This window comes from Vipera berus, assembly GCF_964194415.1.
Source record: "Vipera berus genome assembly, chromosome: Z".
NCBI lineage: Eukaryota > Metazoa > Chordata > Lepidosauria > Squamata > Viperidae > Vipera > Vipera berus.
This window is the reverse complement of record NC_138205.1, coordinates 30,713,653-30,730,314: the sequence shown is the minus strand read 5'-3', so window position 1 is coordinate 30,730,314 and position 16,662 is coordinate 30,713,653. Positions and strand designations below refer to the sequence as shown.

The 16,662-nt window shown below is 38.5% G+C and overlaps 1 protein-coding gene across 1 annotated transcript in view; it reads left to right on the top strand.

Annotated features, from left to right (window-relative positions):
* Nucleotides 1-16,662, top strand: part of PLXDC1 (plexin domain containing 1) — a 74,691-nt gene that overhangs the window by 28,203 nt on the left and 29,826 nt on the right. Inside the window, exon 3 of the mRNA XM_081345704.1 lies at nt 13,556-13,699. Coding sequence (XP_081201830.1) covers nt 13,556-13,699 — 144 coding nt within the window. The remainder of the gene's footprint in view (nt 1-13,555; nt 13,700-16,662) is intronic.

The following is a 16,662-nucleotide window of genomic DNA, read 5'->3' as shown; positions in this document are numbered from 1 at the left end:
GCTATTACTACAGCCCCTCTGTATAGGGCAGCTCTTAAAAACAATTTGGAATCTGCAGTTGATACAGAACACAGCAGTATAGGAAGTTGCGGGTGTTTTAGCATCATGTCATACCGCTACTTCATGAGCTTAGCTGACTTCCAAAAGGTTTCAAGGTGCCAAGCTATCACCCACAAACCCTTCGGGGCATAGAAACAGTTTATTTGCAGGACTGCCTGTCTTCAACTATTTCTGCTGATCCCTCCAGATCTGATAGAGTGCCTATCTCCAGGTCTTATCTATTAAACAATGGCTTCTGCTAGAACTCAGGAAGTATGGAAGTATGCTTTCTCTGTTGTGGCAGCTCTCTGTTGTGGAACTCCCACTCCCCCACCCTCCCCACATGGTCCTGACTCTGCCAGGGTTGGGTGGGTTGCAAAACATTAAATATATGAATGTTCCCTAGAAGATAGGACCAAAATGTCAGCTGAGCATGTTTCATGAGTTTTAGTATTTGTGGAAATTGAGTTATGGACTGTGAATATGATTTACTACTTTCTACTGTACATTTGATATTGTAGGGTTAGTTTGTTATCATAATCACAAGAGAGAGTTGGGCAGCCATATAAATTGATGTAATAAATAAGTACAAATAAATAGCCTGCACCGCAGGGTTGTTATGAAGGTTTTAAAAATGTGTGCACATTGGGAATTGTTTAGGTCTCTGAGAGTGTTAAAAAATAAGTGTAATAATAGCTTTAAAATAAATGCATTTAATCCACTTCCAAACCATCTTCTTAATGAAAATAAATTCTGCAATGCAGTCCTGTTTATAAGATCTGTCTAGAATTATATATTTGATGTGAAAAGCTGTGAGTATGTGTGGAGCTCCTCTCTGTAAAGCAGTTAAAATGCTCCATACAATTAAATTGCTCGTGCATGCTTCAAGCACACTTGCTCTTGCTCTTGGTCACGTAAAGATGGTAGGTTATATACTCCTACTGGAGACACATAGATTGTATCTATCTGAACAGAAAGGCCAGGCAAACCACATACCTTTCATCAGATCGGTATCCAGCTATTTCTGAAAAAAGTAAACACATTCTATGCAACTGCTGTTATTACATGTCAAGAGCTGCTTAAAGCAATTTCAGGTTCTGTTTCTTAAAGATGACTTTAATGAATGGAAGCTTTAACATGAGAGATCCAAACTCAGACTTAAGAAGAATTTAATGACTGCAGATATTCTTAAGCAGTAGGACAGCCTGTTTTTGGGAGTTGTGGATTCTCCTCACTGGAGGGTTTTCAAGCAATGACTGGACAGTCATTTTGTCTGTGATAGTCTCAGGATTCCTGTTTTGGGCAGAGGGTTGGATTATATGATCTCCAAGGCCCCTTCCAACTCAGTAACTGTATGAACAACCCACAATAGTAACATAGTCTGAAATAACACAGTCATTTTTTATAAATCATAATGCTTAAGATCATCTTCTAAAGTAGAACCAAACAAACCACATGATTGCTTTATGTCAGGAAATCCCTCTCCTGCCTCTATGGTGCCTCATATACGTAGTTTTACTCCATTATTTACTTCTTTTTCAGTGCCAGTGAGCTTACTTTGTCTTTTTAATTAAATTCTATTTTTCTTACAAAATAAAGTTAAATATGTACAACTGCCATGGGCTGGATAATGGAGAAGAGATCCAATGGAACAAATAAAGGATATTTTTAAATGTGTGATCCTTGGAAGAGGCAAGAAAGTCAAGATATTCCTTAATCTAGCTTGAGAAATATTTAGAGATCTCTTCATGTGGTGAATGGAATGTCTAAGGAGGTGTGTAATTCTATCGAACAAAAACTTACATTATATACACACATCCTCCACGTTCTATTGTCCTGCCCCTAATATTGCACTTGAATGTTGCACTATACAGTAATATTTAATATGTTTACAGCTCTGGATAAAAACTATTTTTCAGCCTATTTGTCTTTGTTTTTATTATCCTGTACCATCTACCAGAGGATAATACTTCAAATAAAAGAATGTCCAGGATGAGATGAGTCTTTAAGAATGTTTTGACTATAATAAAAAAATTATAATGTTTCGACTAATATAAATCTTTACAGGGCATAGGAGCAAGTTATTTGGGAGATTACCCTCTCCCAAGTTTTTTGCCAGCTGATATGGGCCAGCAGAGTGAGTGCTCACGGGTCACTTTGATTCATGCCATATTATGTGACCCATGAAGCATACATTCTCCGTCATGGCACTTGACTTCTGGAATGGTGTCCCCTCATGACATTTTATCCTAATTAAGGAGGACTTAAAGGCTGACAGTCTTATCAGGCCTTGGTCTAGAGAGCACACAGTTCTTTATGGAATGTGTTTTACACATGTTGTTATGGAATGGGCACATTTTATCTTGTATGGGGTGATATTTAGTTTTTATGTTTTGCTATTATATTGTAATTTGGGAATTAGGTAGCACTCAAATTGAATTCACTGTGGCTCGATTCATACACTAAATTAGGTATTTTTCTTGTTTATGGCATAGTATACTGTGTGAACCCAACAATTGTGGTTTGTGTTGTGAATGATGGCTTTTTGTGTTGTGTAATACCTCTGAGTATGATTTAATCAAAACAGCTTAACAATCATGCATAAATTCAGTCTATGATGCAGATGAACATAATGTAATGGTTAGAGTGTTGAGATGAAATTTGGCAGGTTCTCCCAACTTAGCCATAGAGCCGTCTACGTGATTTTGAGCTGGTTGTGAGGACAAAATATGAAATAATCTTAAATATACCACTTAAGCTCCACAGACATGTGGAAGTGCATGAATGTAAGCAATACTTTTAAAATAAATTATGCTTGTAAAACATCTGATACATGCCTGCTGTTTTTGTCCCCTTAATTTCTGCCAGCCAGGAATAGATTCCAAAATTTAGGGAATTTGTCCCACAACTAGATTCTTGTTAGAAAAACATTTAACAACAAAAGTACCTTTCAGTTGACCCCAATTAGAAGTTAGAAGTAGTATGAGGGAATTTGCACTGCAGGCAAAGAATACCACAATACCACCTTAACTGATCTCTGAGGATCAGAGCCAAGTTTAGCAGCTTTTGCTGAGATGGTGGGGTGGCAGCATGTCAGAATCTTCAGGTGAACTGAGCCAAGTAGAACAAGGCTGCTTTCCAAAACTTAGTAACGGATGACTTAGAAGAGGCCATGAGTATCTCCGTAGAGAGGGAAGGGGAAAAAAGTGGGGGAAGGAGGGGGGAGTACATTACAGCTTGGTTGTAGAAGTGACAACGTCCTCATTATCATTTCTTGGGAAAAGCCTGGATCTCATCTCATCCTCACACTGAGTTCTGAAATATTCATCATTCTCAACCACGATTTTTCAAATCTTTCATATGCTATTACTTGCATGCTGCAGTCAGTATTGAAAAATGGTATTATACTTGGAGGGGGCTAATCTATAGATGTGTTAATGTGTCTTTTTTGGATTGTTGCATGAGCTGAGCAAATGCTGAACTGCTTTGTAAAATCTATCTCCCTATCTGATTCCCATACACATTGATATTTTTTTTATTACAGTCAACTCTTTAAAGTATGTTACTTGACAAGAGTAACATACTTTTCTCTCAGTGCACCTGGTGTTGCAAAATAATGAAATACAAACAGTGGTTCACATATTCCTGTCCAACTGCTGAATAGGGATAGTCATCTCATCTAGCTGCTGGCTATTTTAACAAAAAAAAATGCCAAAGAAGTTAAAAATATTTTAATTTAGTTCAATATCCAGGTATTTTTTAGAGATTAACCAAATTCTATATAACTAATTTTATTCAATGCCAACTGCTATTTGAAGTGAATTAACACTTTTTATTTCCTTTTTCCTTTTAAGGTAGCATTTTTCTTTATATGTCTGTTGAGTATATAGTGTTTGTGTGATTATTTGTTTACTATAATAGAAAATCAATATACATTTGGGGGGCATATGAAAGCACAGCTACATTCCTATTGCCAAAATCCCACTGCAAGTAATATATTCAGGATCATGACAACATATGTAAATAAATAATAGTTAATCATAGAATCCAACAGTCCCATTAGCCTCATGGCTACCTCAAGGAGAGAGGTGTTATATTGTGAAAATACCAAGCTCAGTTTCAGTCTGAAATGCCCTCACATTTTAGAGCAAATCTACCTCCTCCTGATCTTGTGGACAAATTGAGATTAATAAAGCAATGATTTTTTCCCCCTGAAAAAGAGATGTGACAGAAGTATTGCAAAAACCAAGTTTCACCAAGTACTCTATCTCTGCCTCCATTTTCATCCCCACTTCTGGGGGTAGGTAGGCAGGTTGGTAAAGGGCAGAATAGTATGAGAGTCAGTACATTCCCCAACTTTACCTGAACTGGCACTTGATCACCTATTTTCAGGGCTTTTTTTCTCATAGAACGCTCAGAACAGAGTTCCGGCACCTTTTTTGGATGGAACCTTGTAGAGTAGGCAAGGCGGGTTGTATGACGTGTGAGTTCCGGCACCTTTTTCTTTTACAAAAAAAGCACTGCCTATTTTTATTCACAAGAATCTAATGTTGCGACAGTTTCCCAGTTTCTTTTTCAATAGCTAGGAAGATTATTATTATTATTTTAAAAAAATGGCTGCTGATTATTTGAATCCACCATGGTTGTATATTGCTCCATAAGGGTGAATTGACTGCTCTGTGGAGCAACTTACTTGGCCAGTTAGGTCATGCAAACATGGAGCAGATATGTGGTTGGCCTACTCTTCATCAATTCAACAGGATCATCCGATGGGATCCAAGAGATTTGTCTTCTCTGTTCCAGTATCTGCTCTATGAAACATTTCCCTCAAACCCCTGAGATTCAGTTGGCCCTGACCTACCAGCCTTTAAGAAAGTTCTGAGGACTAAGTTCTTCCCCCAGGTATTGAGCAAAGATGTTTGATCAACCCACTATAAATATTGGTGATTTGTGGTTTGTTCCTGACACATTATATATTTTATCTGTTTACATACTGTGATGTTTTCTTTCAGAATCTCTTACCTGCAAAATCTCTTGATGATTTAGCAGCCATATGAACTAAATGAATTAATACTAAATGAACGAATAATAAATAAATAAATAATCTTAGCCCAACTTACATCATACATAGATCCTTTCAAATACTGGACTATATTTTGAATGGGGCCTCAAGCGTTTTCCCTCCTTCTTATCAAAGCTAAGTCTGCCTGGCTCCTCTTATCTCCTACCCTTTTGTAGAGGATTTTAGTTAGGTATACCTCTGTAAAAAAAAGGTATCCAAAATATTCAGCAAAACAATTAGATTACAAAACCTTACTCAGAATTCCTTCCTTCTCCCTCCCTTCAGCTTGTTTTGTTTCTGTTCTCTTCTTAAGCCTTGCTGTAACTAAATAAAGGTGGTGGATTGGGACATAATAAAGATCCAGTAATGAGGTCATGATGGAGCACAATCCGAGATGTAGAAGCAGCCAAGTCCACCCAGTCCCGGCATTTACTCTTTTCAATTGTTTTCCCTCACTTTATTGAGAACACATTTGGAAGCTCCTTAACATGTGAATCCTGAAATGAGAAAATAGACCAGCATGGGTGACAACTGTGGAACAAATACACTTTTGATGGTTCACATCACAAATGCTGGTAGCTCTGAAGAGCTTCTCTCAAGAGATTTTGAAAATGAAAATATAGTCCTGACATAACCTTGGGCTTCATTTATGCTGGCGTGTTCCAGTTCATATTTGAGAATTAGCTCTGAATAGGTGAACTGCTAATAAAGGAATAATAATAAAAGGGTTGCCAATGGATGCTGAAGAATACATTTCATGCCAAAATGACAGAGGGCCGGTACCCAAAGCAGTTGGATAAGAAATGTATGGTCTGTTGGCATCAGGCTTCTCTCCACAAACTGGAATGAACTCCTTAAGCATGCTCACAAGAAATTCAAGAAGGCATTCAGAGAAGGAACATTAGTTCAAGCAAGTAGGAAACTATTACCAAAAGAACTGCAGCAACTGCTCTAATTTTAAGAATTAACCATGTATGGGGAAGTTGTATAATAATTATTTTTTCTTTCTGTTCCACCTTGTGGACTATTTGCCTCCTTTCCATCTATCTTTTAATAGTCAAATTTGCTATAACCTTGATTTTCCTTGATATAACCTTGAGTGTGTTGTGTGAGTGCAACCAACTGCAGTTTATTCAGTGCAATATGATTGAACGAACCATGGCTAAGGTTAACGCATGAATCCAGAATAATTGCCAATTAATTTCTGCAGGGTTGGCTGAAAGAAACTAAGGTCTGGAGAGGAACTAGCTTAATAGCTCTGGGAAACAGAATTTCCTAGGAGGAGTATGATCATTGCAACATTTACTAACGAAAACCAGCTGATAACCCAAGGATTGAGGTATCTGGAAAGAAATGGAAAAGTGGAAATTCTACTCATGTTCCCATCATTACTGCATATGAATTGACCAGGAATATTACGCAGTTGTTTAAAGACCAGAGAACAGTAAAAGGAAGCCACTGAAATAAATCCAATGTGGGTCATATTCACATATTACCCTGGTTAACAACTTTATTTACTCAATTAACCCAAAAATACTCATACTGTCAGAAGAGTAAAAAACTCTATCAGAGGGGATGGATCGATGGTTCATTTTTGATGCATGATAAACAAAGAAAACCCGAAGCATATCTTCTACTATTAAACTTTTTAATTACAAAGAAACTTATAAAAACACAGAAAGACTCACGGCTACATGTTTATCTCACCAGAGAACACAAAGAAGAGGAAAGAGAAAGTAACTTTTGCTTTAGCATGCGCACACAGTAGTAAACTGGCTGAACACGTGACACTCACCATGGTTACAATGAATCCTGGACCAGTCAGCATCTTCCTCAAAAGTAGCGGATTGTGAAATCACTATTACATGATGAGAGTCAATATATTTGCTCCATTTTGAATTATCATCAATATCCATAAATCTCATTCTTTTTGCTGCAGGACCCCCTTTCTTTCTTTGAGCTAAAGGAATATTCACCATAGCGTATGAACCAAAAATATGGAGATGCGTGAGATCAGGCTTGTGTCCATATAACATGAAATAAGGGGTCTGATTTATTACACTACTCCAAGTACGGTTGATGATATGATTAGCATATTTAATAACCTCACCCCAGTATGGGAGACTGAGATTAGCATCTTCAAGTAGGCAACGCATCGTTTGCAGAACCCCGTTTCTACGTTCTGCCACTCCATTCTCAGCCAGAGTGTAAGGAGCTGAGGTCTGGTGTAGTATGCTATTCTTACGCATCCAGCCCTGAAAACGCTGAGACATGAATTCAGCACTGCGATCACTCTGAATTCTGGCGATGCTAACTTCGTATTGGGTATACACAAAAGCGGCAAAGTCTTTAAAGATCTGAAAAGTCTCAGATTTTTCTCTCATAGGAAATACATATCCATATCTAGAGTAATTATCAACAATTGTCAAGAAATATCTTTTGCCACCAATTGTTGGTGTAAAAGGACCCACTATGTCAGTGTGTACCAAATCAAAAATGCGTGTTGACAGGCGTGTAGCGCGTTTTGGAATTGCTGCTGCTTTGGATTTGGCTTTCTTGCAGGCAGCACAGTCCAAGAACACCTTACACCCCTTTAGATCCAAACCTCTAGCGAACTCTGGCATCTTCTTCAGAATACGGAAACTGGCATGACCCAATCTTCTATGCCACTTATGAATACACCTGTAATGCAAAGGTTTACCTGTTAGTGAATTCTCAACATTAGCATGTTTATTAGGAACCTCAGGCTTGCCGTGAGCAACCTGTGTCTTATTTGTCTTCCTGTTAGCTTTAGGAGCCTTTGAAAAAGCAACAGGATCTCTCTCTGGAACATCTCTCTCTGGGCCTGCACTCTCCCTTTTTGGATCTTGTATACTTGCCTGCTCTTGCAGCTTAGACTTTGGCTTTAAGTAATAAACACCACCAATCAACATGGTTTCAGCAACAATATCTCCATCTTTAACTACATAACTTGCCTTTTCAAGATGATGAACCTGGAATTTTGACACCCTAGACAAGTGACTCTGACTAAGCAAATTACTATTAGCTGATGGTACATAATAAACATCAGAAATGTATGCATCGAGCTCTTCAATATAAACAGTTCCTTTTCCCTTGACCTGAACAGGATGATTTGAAAAAGAGTAAAGTTCACGAAGTTCAGGTTTAGGCTCATGCATCTCTGTATAAAGCTCTTTTCTATAGGTAACATGTAAAGCTGCTCCACTGTCCAAAGTCCAAAGAAGTCGTCTGTCGTACTCTGGTTGAGGTTGTGAATCGTTGGTTAAAGCCAATGTGGCAAGTGGAGCTTGTGAATCATGCCTGGGACCACAACCATGACTTTGTCATCTGCCTCCACCTCTGCCTCCTCTGGAATCTGTTCCTCTGGGCTGGTATGTGGCGGGTGCTGAAAATCGTTGGGGACAATCCCGGGTGGAATGTCCCACCCAATTGCAGATGTAGCATCTTGGCATCTTTGGAACGTAGGCTCTTTCACTGAAGGAACGCCTCACTGGAGCTCTTGATGCAGGTGGTCCTCTCAAATGTGGCGCGGCTTGCATAAGTGCCTCTTCTTCGGTTAAAATTCTGCATACATGATCCACTGTGCGTTGAGCAATGGGCACTTGATTAATCTTGGTAATAGCATCTTTCCATTCATAGTTCAATGAGTTAATAATAATGCTGATCATTTGAAAGTCATCAATAGGATGGCCATTTTCACCCAGTTCTCTTCTTATTCCTTTAATTTTAGTTGATTGGTGGTGTTTATTATTTAAAGCCAAAGTCTAAGCTGCAAGAGCAGGCAAGTATACAAGATCCAAAAAGGGAGAGTGCAGGCCCAGAGAGAGATGTTCTGTTACAGAGTAAGTGCCTGTTACTCGTCCCAGCTTCTGCCAACCTAGCAGTTCGAAAGCACGTAAAAATGCAAGTAGAAAAATAGGGACCACTATGGTGGGAAGGTAACAGCGTTCCGTGCGCCTTTGGCGTCTAGTCATGCCGGCCACATGACCACGGAGATGTCCTCGGACAAGCGCTGGCTCTTCGGCTTTGAAACGGAGATGAGCACCGGCCCCTAGAGTCGGAAACGACTAGCACGCATGTGCGGGGAACCTTTAACTGCACTTGGGCTGACTGTTGCTTTGCTCTATCTGGGACAGGAACCTGGCTAGTAGCAGTATTAATAGGAATTCTAGCATCATCAGCTTGGAGCAATGATTGATAAATAGACATCTGTGAAAACGCATTTTGCATTCTCTTAATTTGCTCTTGCATTCCATATAATAAATCATTTCTATCTTGTAAAACAAATTCACCAGCAGATGGTGCTATAACATCAGATTCAGGCATTACTGTAGCCTTGTGTGCCATTTGAATTTTCTGTTCCCCTTTGTCTAACATAACACCCACTGGTGGGTGTGGCTTAGAAGGCTTGGAAGAAGAAAGCAATAATGCCGACTCTGGGCTTTGCATAACAGTAGAGTACCTCTTGTGCTGTTTAATCATTGAGGCATATGCTTTAGCCTGTTGTAGCCTTTGCTCAAAAACCTCAATTTGTTCAAAAAAACTTTTCTTAGAGGTTCAAGGAGAATAAAACATTACATCCTGCCCATATTCAGCATGAGCTCCGTGAGTGTGAAAACTTTCTGAGACGGCTGCATTAGAGCTTGTAAAAATAGAAGACGGTGTAACTGACCTTAAATCTTCTTCTCCAAGACCCGTGGCAGAAGCAAGTAAAATCTGTTCTTCATCAGACTCGTCAGACTCCTTTCTGTCTTCCTTTGGCATCGGCATTTTCAGTAAATTGAGGACAGCAGTAAATCAGCTGAACTAACTATTATCAGCATCAAAAATAAACAAAGATGTTGAACTTAATTACGGCAGCGAGACTTTTAGTAGCGCAATATTGGAAGAAGGAAGAACTGCCGACTATAGAAGAATGGACTTTAAAAGTCTCCAATCTGGTGGAAATGGCAAAGATTTCAGCGTACTTGAAAGATCAATCGCAACAGAGATATATTGTGGAGTGGAGAAGATGGATTGATTATATCCGGAATAAATATGGGACTAAAAAGTTTCATCTAGCATTTGAATAAGTACTGATGTGATATTTATATTGCTTGTAGTTATTTTATAAGAGTTAAAGTGCGATAGATTTAATATTTTATTGTTGTTTGCATAAGGTAGACTATGATTGCTTGTATTTTTATACCCTGTATTGAGCTCTGGGAAGTCGGGGAGGGGGGAGGGGGAGGGGAGGGAGGTGTTGGGGAGGGTTGGGGAGAGGGGAGGGGGTTGGGAGGGGTTTTGTCTTTTTAAAAAATGTATTGTAAAACTTTTCAATAAAAAAAATAAACAAACCATCCTCTGCTACCATGTCAGAAGAGTAAAAAACTCTATCAGGGGGGATGGATCGATGGTTCATTTTTGATGCATGATAAACAAAGAAAACCCGAAGCATATCTTCTACTATTAAACTTTTCAATTACAAAGAAACTTATAAAAACACAGAAAGACTCACGGCTACATGTTTATCTCACCAGAGAACACAAAGAAGAGGAAAGAGAAAGTAACTTTTGCTTTAGGCATGCGCACACAGTAGTAAACTGGCTGAACACGTGACACTCACCATGGTTACAATAAGATAAAGCTTGCAAAAATACAAACTATACCTTGCTTTACTGAGAAAACAGAAAAACGAAGTGACACATATGCTATACCATAATGACTGAGTTGGTACATCATATCAGGCTGAAATGAGGTTGGCCAGTTGTGGCACAGTTTGTGACATAAAAATATTTGTTCTGGAAAACATCTAAAAGATCATGCAGTTGAAAGATTAAGGGCAAAGGTTTTCTACATCAACACATTTTTGTAGTGGTTAGGTGCTATGAACTTACATGTAGCATAAAAGCAATTATTCTCTGACTGGTTTTCTTTAACAATTTGTCTTCCAGCTTTGTTAACAGACCTTGTTTAATTAAAAACGGGAGAGAATGAGCCCAGATCTCCACGTTAGCACTCTTGTCTTGAAGGACCACCAATTAAGTTCAAACCCTGGCCAATATCTTGCTAAGAATAACAGTCAAATCTTGGTGTTCTTTATGAAGATGAAATTCTGCCATTAGCAAGACTGCTATGAAATCCACATTATTTTATTGGTGCCATTCCAGGATAAAATTTGACTACAAGATTATTTAACTGGAGCCAGAACCTTCTGCAGCATAAAGTCAATAAGGATTAGGACAGTGTTTATGCAGACAAAATACCTGCACAAAAAATGGGTAATTTGAAAGTCCAAGCATATTTTTGCAGGGTTATGTAGTGTTAACTTTTGGAACTATTAAACAAAAAGGTGTTATAAAATAGTACAAGAATAAAAAGTCTTTAGCAAATAATGAATTAAAAATCTTGAGGAGAGATGTACTAAGGATTACTATAACTACCTGAATTACAATATCTATATTTAGAGATGTCTTACATTATATGAGAAAAGGTTCAACAAATTATTATCTTGAATGCTAATTTTTCTGTGGCAAAAGATTAACTGCTGTTGGAAGTAGAAGCAGCGGAACAAAATGATCCTACTAAATCAAGTGACATAGCCATTTTATGTTATTAAAAGGTTAAAGGAGGTGGAGAAGTGAAGTGAACTTGCAGTTTTTCAGTTATTGCTGAACTACAATGCCTAGCAATCTCAGCAATTATATAGTAAGGAAGGATGCCAGATTCAGTGCATTTTAGAAGACCACAAGTTCTACAGCTTTGGGTTAGAGGATATTCACATGAGAACCAAAACTAGCTACATTTTTGTTTAATTTATTGTAAAACCCCACCAGTGTGGGTAGGTAATACATTGTACTAATGAGAAATTCAGTTGAATTAACCATGGTTCAATGTTGTGCAACCATAATCATAGTTAGGCAACCTGGCACTCTCCAAATATTTTAGATTTCCTCCCAGCAAAGATAGTCAGGAGCAAGTGATTATGGGAATTGTAGTCAAAGAACACCTAGCTGGCATTAAACTGCCTATTTGCAGTATAGGACTTTGCCTGGAAAGATCAAATTTCCACTCAAAAAGAGTTTGGTCAATATTTTATTTGTTTTAAAAATTCAGTATTGCAATTGCTTGGGAACACTGGGTGGATATCTGCAAGAGGAGGGAAAGGAATCAATAATCATCATGAGTATCAAGATATCATTGCACAAACGATACAAATTACAAACTTACCTCATTTGCATAATTGCATCATGAATTATCATGGCATCTTTTGAACCACATAAGCAATACTGATACAAAGTTATAGTGGGATTATACATGGTACAAAGATTTTATCCTTATAAAGTAGGTGAGATAATTATGGTCCTTTTATGACTTGTGGACTTCAACTCCCAGAATTCCTGAGCCAGCCACACTCATTCAGGAATTCTGGAAGTTGAAGTCCACAAGTCATAAAGGGGTCATAGTTCCCCACCTCTGTTATAAAGGATAGCTCACATAGAGAATGCATTTAATAAAATTACTTGTTTGTTCACAGTTCTCCTTGATATAGAAATTAATTAATACATGTAGGAAGATAAAGACAAATGCCAAATATGATAGAATTTTTTCTTGTTATGCTTAGACAGCTTCCTACCCCCCACCCCCTACCCGACTTTCATTTGCCTTTCCTTCAATGAACAAAGATTTGCTAAAACAAGAAAGGGAAGCTTCTCCCATATTAAATATTACTTTATAAATAGAACTGCTGTCCTGTTCCATATCTCCAAACTTTTTTTAAAAAAGAAATCTCTTTGGGAGATATGACTAGATTACCCAAATTAAAGCTATTTTTGATTTGTTCTCTTACTATTATTTTTGTCCTTGAGCATTTAATTTGGAGTAGACTACCAATGATAGCTCTAGGTCAGACTTCCTCAATCTGTGGCCTCCAAAAGTATTGACTACAAAACCCATCACTCTGAAGCTGTTTTAAAACCTTGGACCTTATTCCATGGTTTCACTATCTAGTGAATACCTCCATTAGACTTTTTAGACACATAATAATGGCGATGATGTTAATACACAATTGAATGGTTCAATAAAAATTTTCAGGTTAAATGTACCGGGCAATTGTTTTGCAACAAAATAACTGTTAAAATTGTGTTTATAAAAGCTCTGGGGGACGGCCTATTTTTATAAAAAGAAATCTGTTTTTTAAAATAATATCAGTTGTTTCTTAAAAACAGGAAGTTGGCTTTTTGCTTGAAAAATATCATTTCTACTTGATACATAAAATATTTAACTGATGATCCTTTTAGGGAAAAATATGAAGTAGCAGGACATTAACTACATGTTATCCTTTTATTGTAGTCATACTGTTCAGAGATTGTGGAAGTGGAATCCAATGTGTTCAGGTAGTCTGGCTGAGGGAAAGCTGTTTTAAAATAATCCCATCTCTTTACCTCTGCACAGGAAGACAATCACAGCTACTATTTATCCCGAATTTATGGTCCCCAAGAGAATCGAGCCAAGGAACTTTGGGTCGAGGTGGCTGAAGCCAACAGGAGCCAAGTCAAAATCCATGGAATCCTGTCCAATACACACAGACAGGCTTCGGTGAGCAATCCTTACTCTTAATCTTGCCAATCCACCAGCATTATGTTGACTTATTTTCTTAACTTTTGCTACCTGAGCTCTGTAGGTACATTTTGTTTTGCAAGCCCCATTTTCTTTCTCTGCTGTACAGAATAGAAGGACAAGCAAGACAGCAAGAGCAATAAAAAAATAGTAAAGGAAAATCAGAGAAGAGCCTGACCAGAGAATCAATTTTATATGTAATTACAATGTCTTGGTAATTGTTTCAACTTCCAGTGATTAAAAAAAGTCAGTATTAAGAGGTTAATAGCCACGCATCTTTAATCCAACCAGTGAGGTCGTAATGTGTTTCTGGGAGCAAAAGTAACATAAGGATTTGATTTACACATGCCTTAAGCTATAAAGTGGTTTGATTTTGGTTTAGCCAACCATTGTGATTTGTAAGCCATAATTTATGTCTTTATGTGAATCCAGTCAATTATACTGTTGACTGATTGTTGACTATTGTTCAAGAATTAAATAAAGCATAATATACTTGAATCCAGTCAGTCTTATACTGTGTTGTTAAATACTCACAAATTTATTATGATCTACATTTCTTGGATGTAATCCATAACATTTTTTTAGATTGTAATAAATTTGTTGAACTTCTCAGTGTCAGAAGACTCTATTCTTTTAAATACTGGATCAGCATGAGGAAAAGTAGTTATTGTTTTTCTAGTAACTATTATTCTTCAGCATTATTTCCAATAACCTGTAGATGTGGCCAGCAAATTAATACAGAACATCATCTTATCTTAACTTTTGCAACAACGTAAAGCAGTTGTTTTTTTATAAAATTAGGTAATTATTTAAAAAAGAAGTGCCTCAGAGCTCAAAAATCTTCATCATAGTCTTCCTAAACTCCAGGAGGACTGCAAATAAAACAAAAATGCCAAAAAAATTGTAAGTAACTTGTTATAACTACAACATTAATACTGAGTAATTGGTTTGAAATTAATTTTAAACTGACACTGTGATTTTAACTTTTTTATCCAAATGCTTTAGTTATTCCACTTTTGAATTTTTGCCCAGATATACTGTGCTACAACCCACATTACTGTCACACTGGGAAGAAAAATGAGACATATAAACATCAGATAGAGAGACAGATATATATTGCAGATACCCCTGAGGTAAAGCCTCTTTTGAGTCAGACTTATCATTACGGGCATGTTCATGTTCAGTCAATATAAAAACTATAGTATATATGATTGAATCATACCTTGGTTGTGTTGATGGTATCCAGTTGGTTTTATCTCAGCTTCCCTCTTCATTACTCATGGATTTTATGATATTTTTTTCTTTTGTTTTTTTGTTCTCTGTAAGCCACCCAGAGTCATATGTTTGAGATGCTCAGCCATATACTGAACGAAATAAAGACCATTGCCCTCTTCCAAGATTTATTTATTTATTTAGGAGTGGTTTCCCTAATTAATTTTCTGTGGGTCCAGTTCTACTTATGAGGGGTCCTTGGTGCTCTCTGAGCTTGCTTGTTTTCTTGCAAACGTTTCAGTACCCTAACTAGGTAACATCATCAGTGCTAGTAAGGAGTGCTGTTTGCTGTCTTGTTTATATTCTGGTATTTTGCCTGTCTAAGTGATTGGAGGTGGTCTTAGGAATCTTTGGTTGGGCTGTTTACTAATGGCTCTTTGGCAGTTTCTTGATTGAGGTATTGTTTACTTGATTGTTCATCTGAAGTTGACCTTGGAGTTAACCACCCTCCACCCACCCAGACAGGCAAGACATCAGAATATAAACTGACAGCAAACAGCACTCCTTACTAGCACTGATGATGTTACCTAGTTAGGGTAATGAAACATTTGCAAGGAAACAAGCAAGCTCAGGGAGCACCAAGGACCCCTCATTTCAACCCTGAGCTAAAAATATTCTCCTTCTGTAATGTATTGGGCTTTGTCTTACTTAAGAATATCATGTGGGGTTAATTGCTGGAAGGTTGCTTAAGCAGGGAAGCTGGCTAACGGCTCCCAGCTTCTCAGACAACCCGTCTCCAGCGCTGCCATTGGCTGCTTCTTGGGTGGCAATAGGTTGCTTTAAACCTATTGGCCGCCACCTAGAGTCCAGGGTATAAATTGCTGCATTCGCAGCCTTGTTTCTCAGTTCAGTTCCTGAAACAAATAAAGAATGATTCTTGCTGAACTCACTCGCCTCGTCTCGTCAAACAAGCATCAAACCCAGTATATAACACTGGCAACGAAGGTGGGATCCTGCTTCTCCAACAGAGCTGAGAGTCACTAGGGGAGAGGCCGAACGCGCCTGGCGGGAAAAACAATTTCCCCCCCCCTACGGTCGGCCTAGCACAGCCACACTAGCGACCATGCACCCAGAGGACCAGTCCCTGGGCATACGGAGGAGCAGGATAAGAAGACGTCAAGCCCCAGCTGCGAAGACCAGCAGAAATGGCAAAGGACAGAAAGCTGGAAGAATTTGATATAGCTCACCTGGAAAGATGATCTTCGTATCTATCCAAGGTCGAGAACTATCTATGCGTGAATCAAGTCGCCGAGGGCAGTCTGAAGGCCGCTATGCTCCTGTGTGTGTGTGGCCCAGCCACGTTCGGTATCGCGGAGAACTTGTTCGCACCAATGCCATTTGAGTCCGTAACATTCGCGGACTTGGAGAAACGGCTTGGCGACCATTTCCAGACCAAGCTGTCGGTAATCGCTTGGCGCCACGCATTTGAACAGAAAGTTCAGCAACAAGGTGAAACAGCATCTGAATTCATCACAGCCTTGAGGCAGGCTGCACACCTGTGCCAGTTCTCCAACATAGAGGAGAGGCTCTGAGACTGGCTTGTCTGCGGTCTCTGGAATCGAGAGTTACAGCAAAAACTCTTCGCCAAAGAGACTGTCGTTCCCAGATGTGTTGAAAGAGATCATGGCGGACGAAGCCACCGGCAGGGCCATACAAGCCATGCGGCCCGC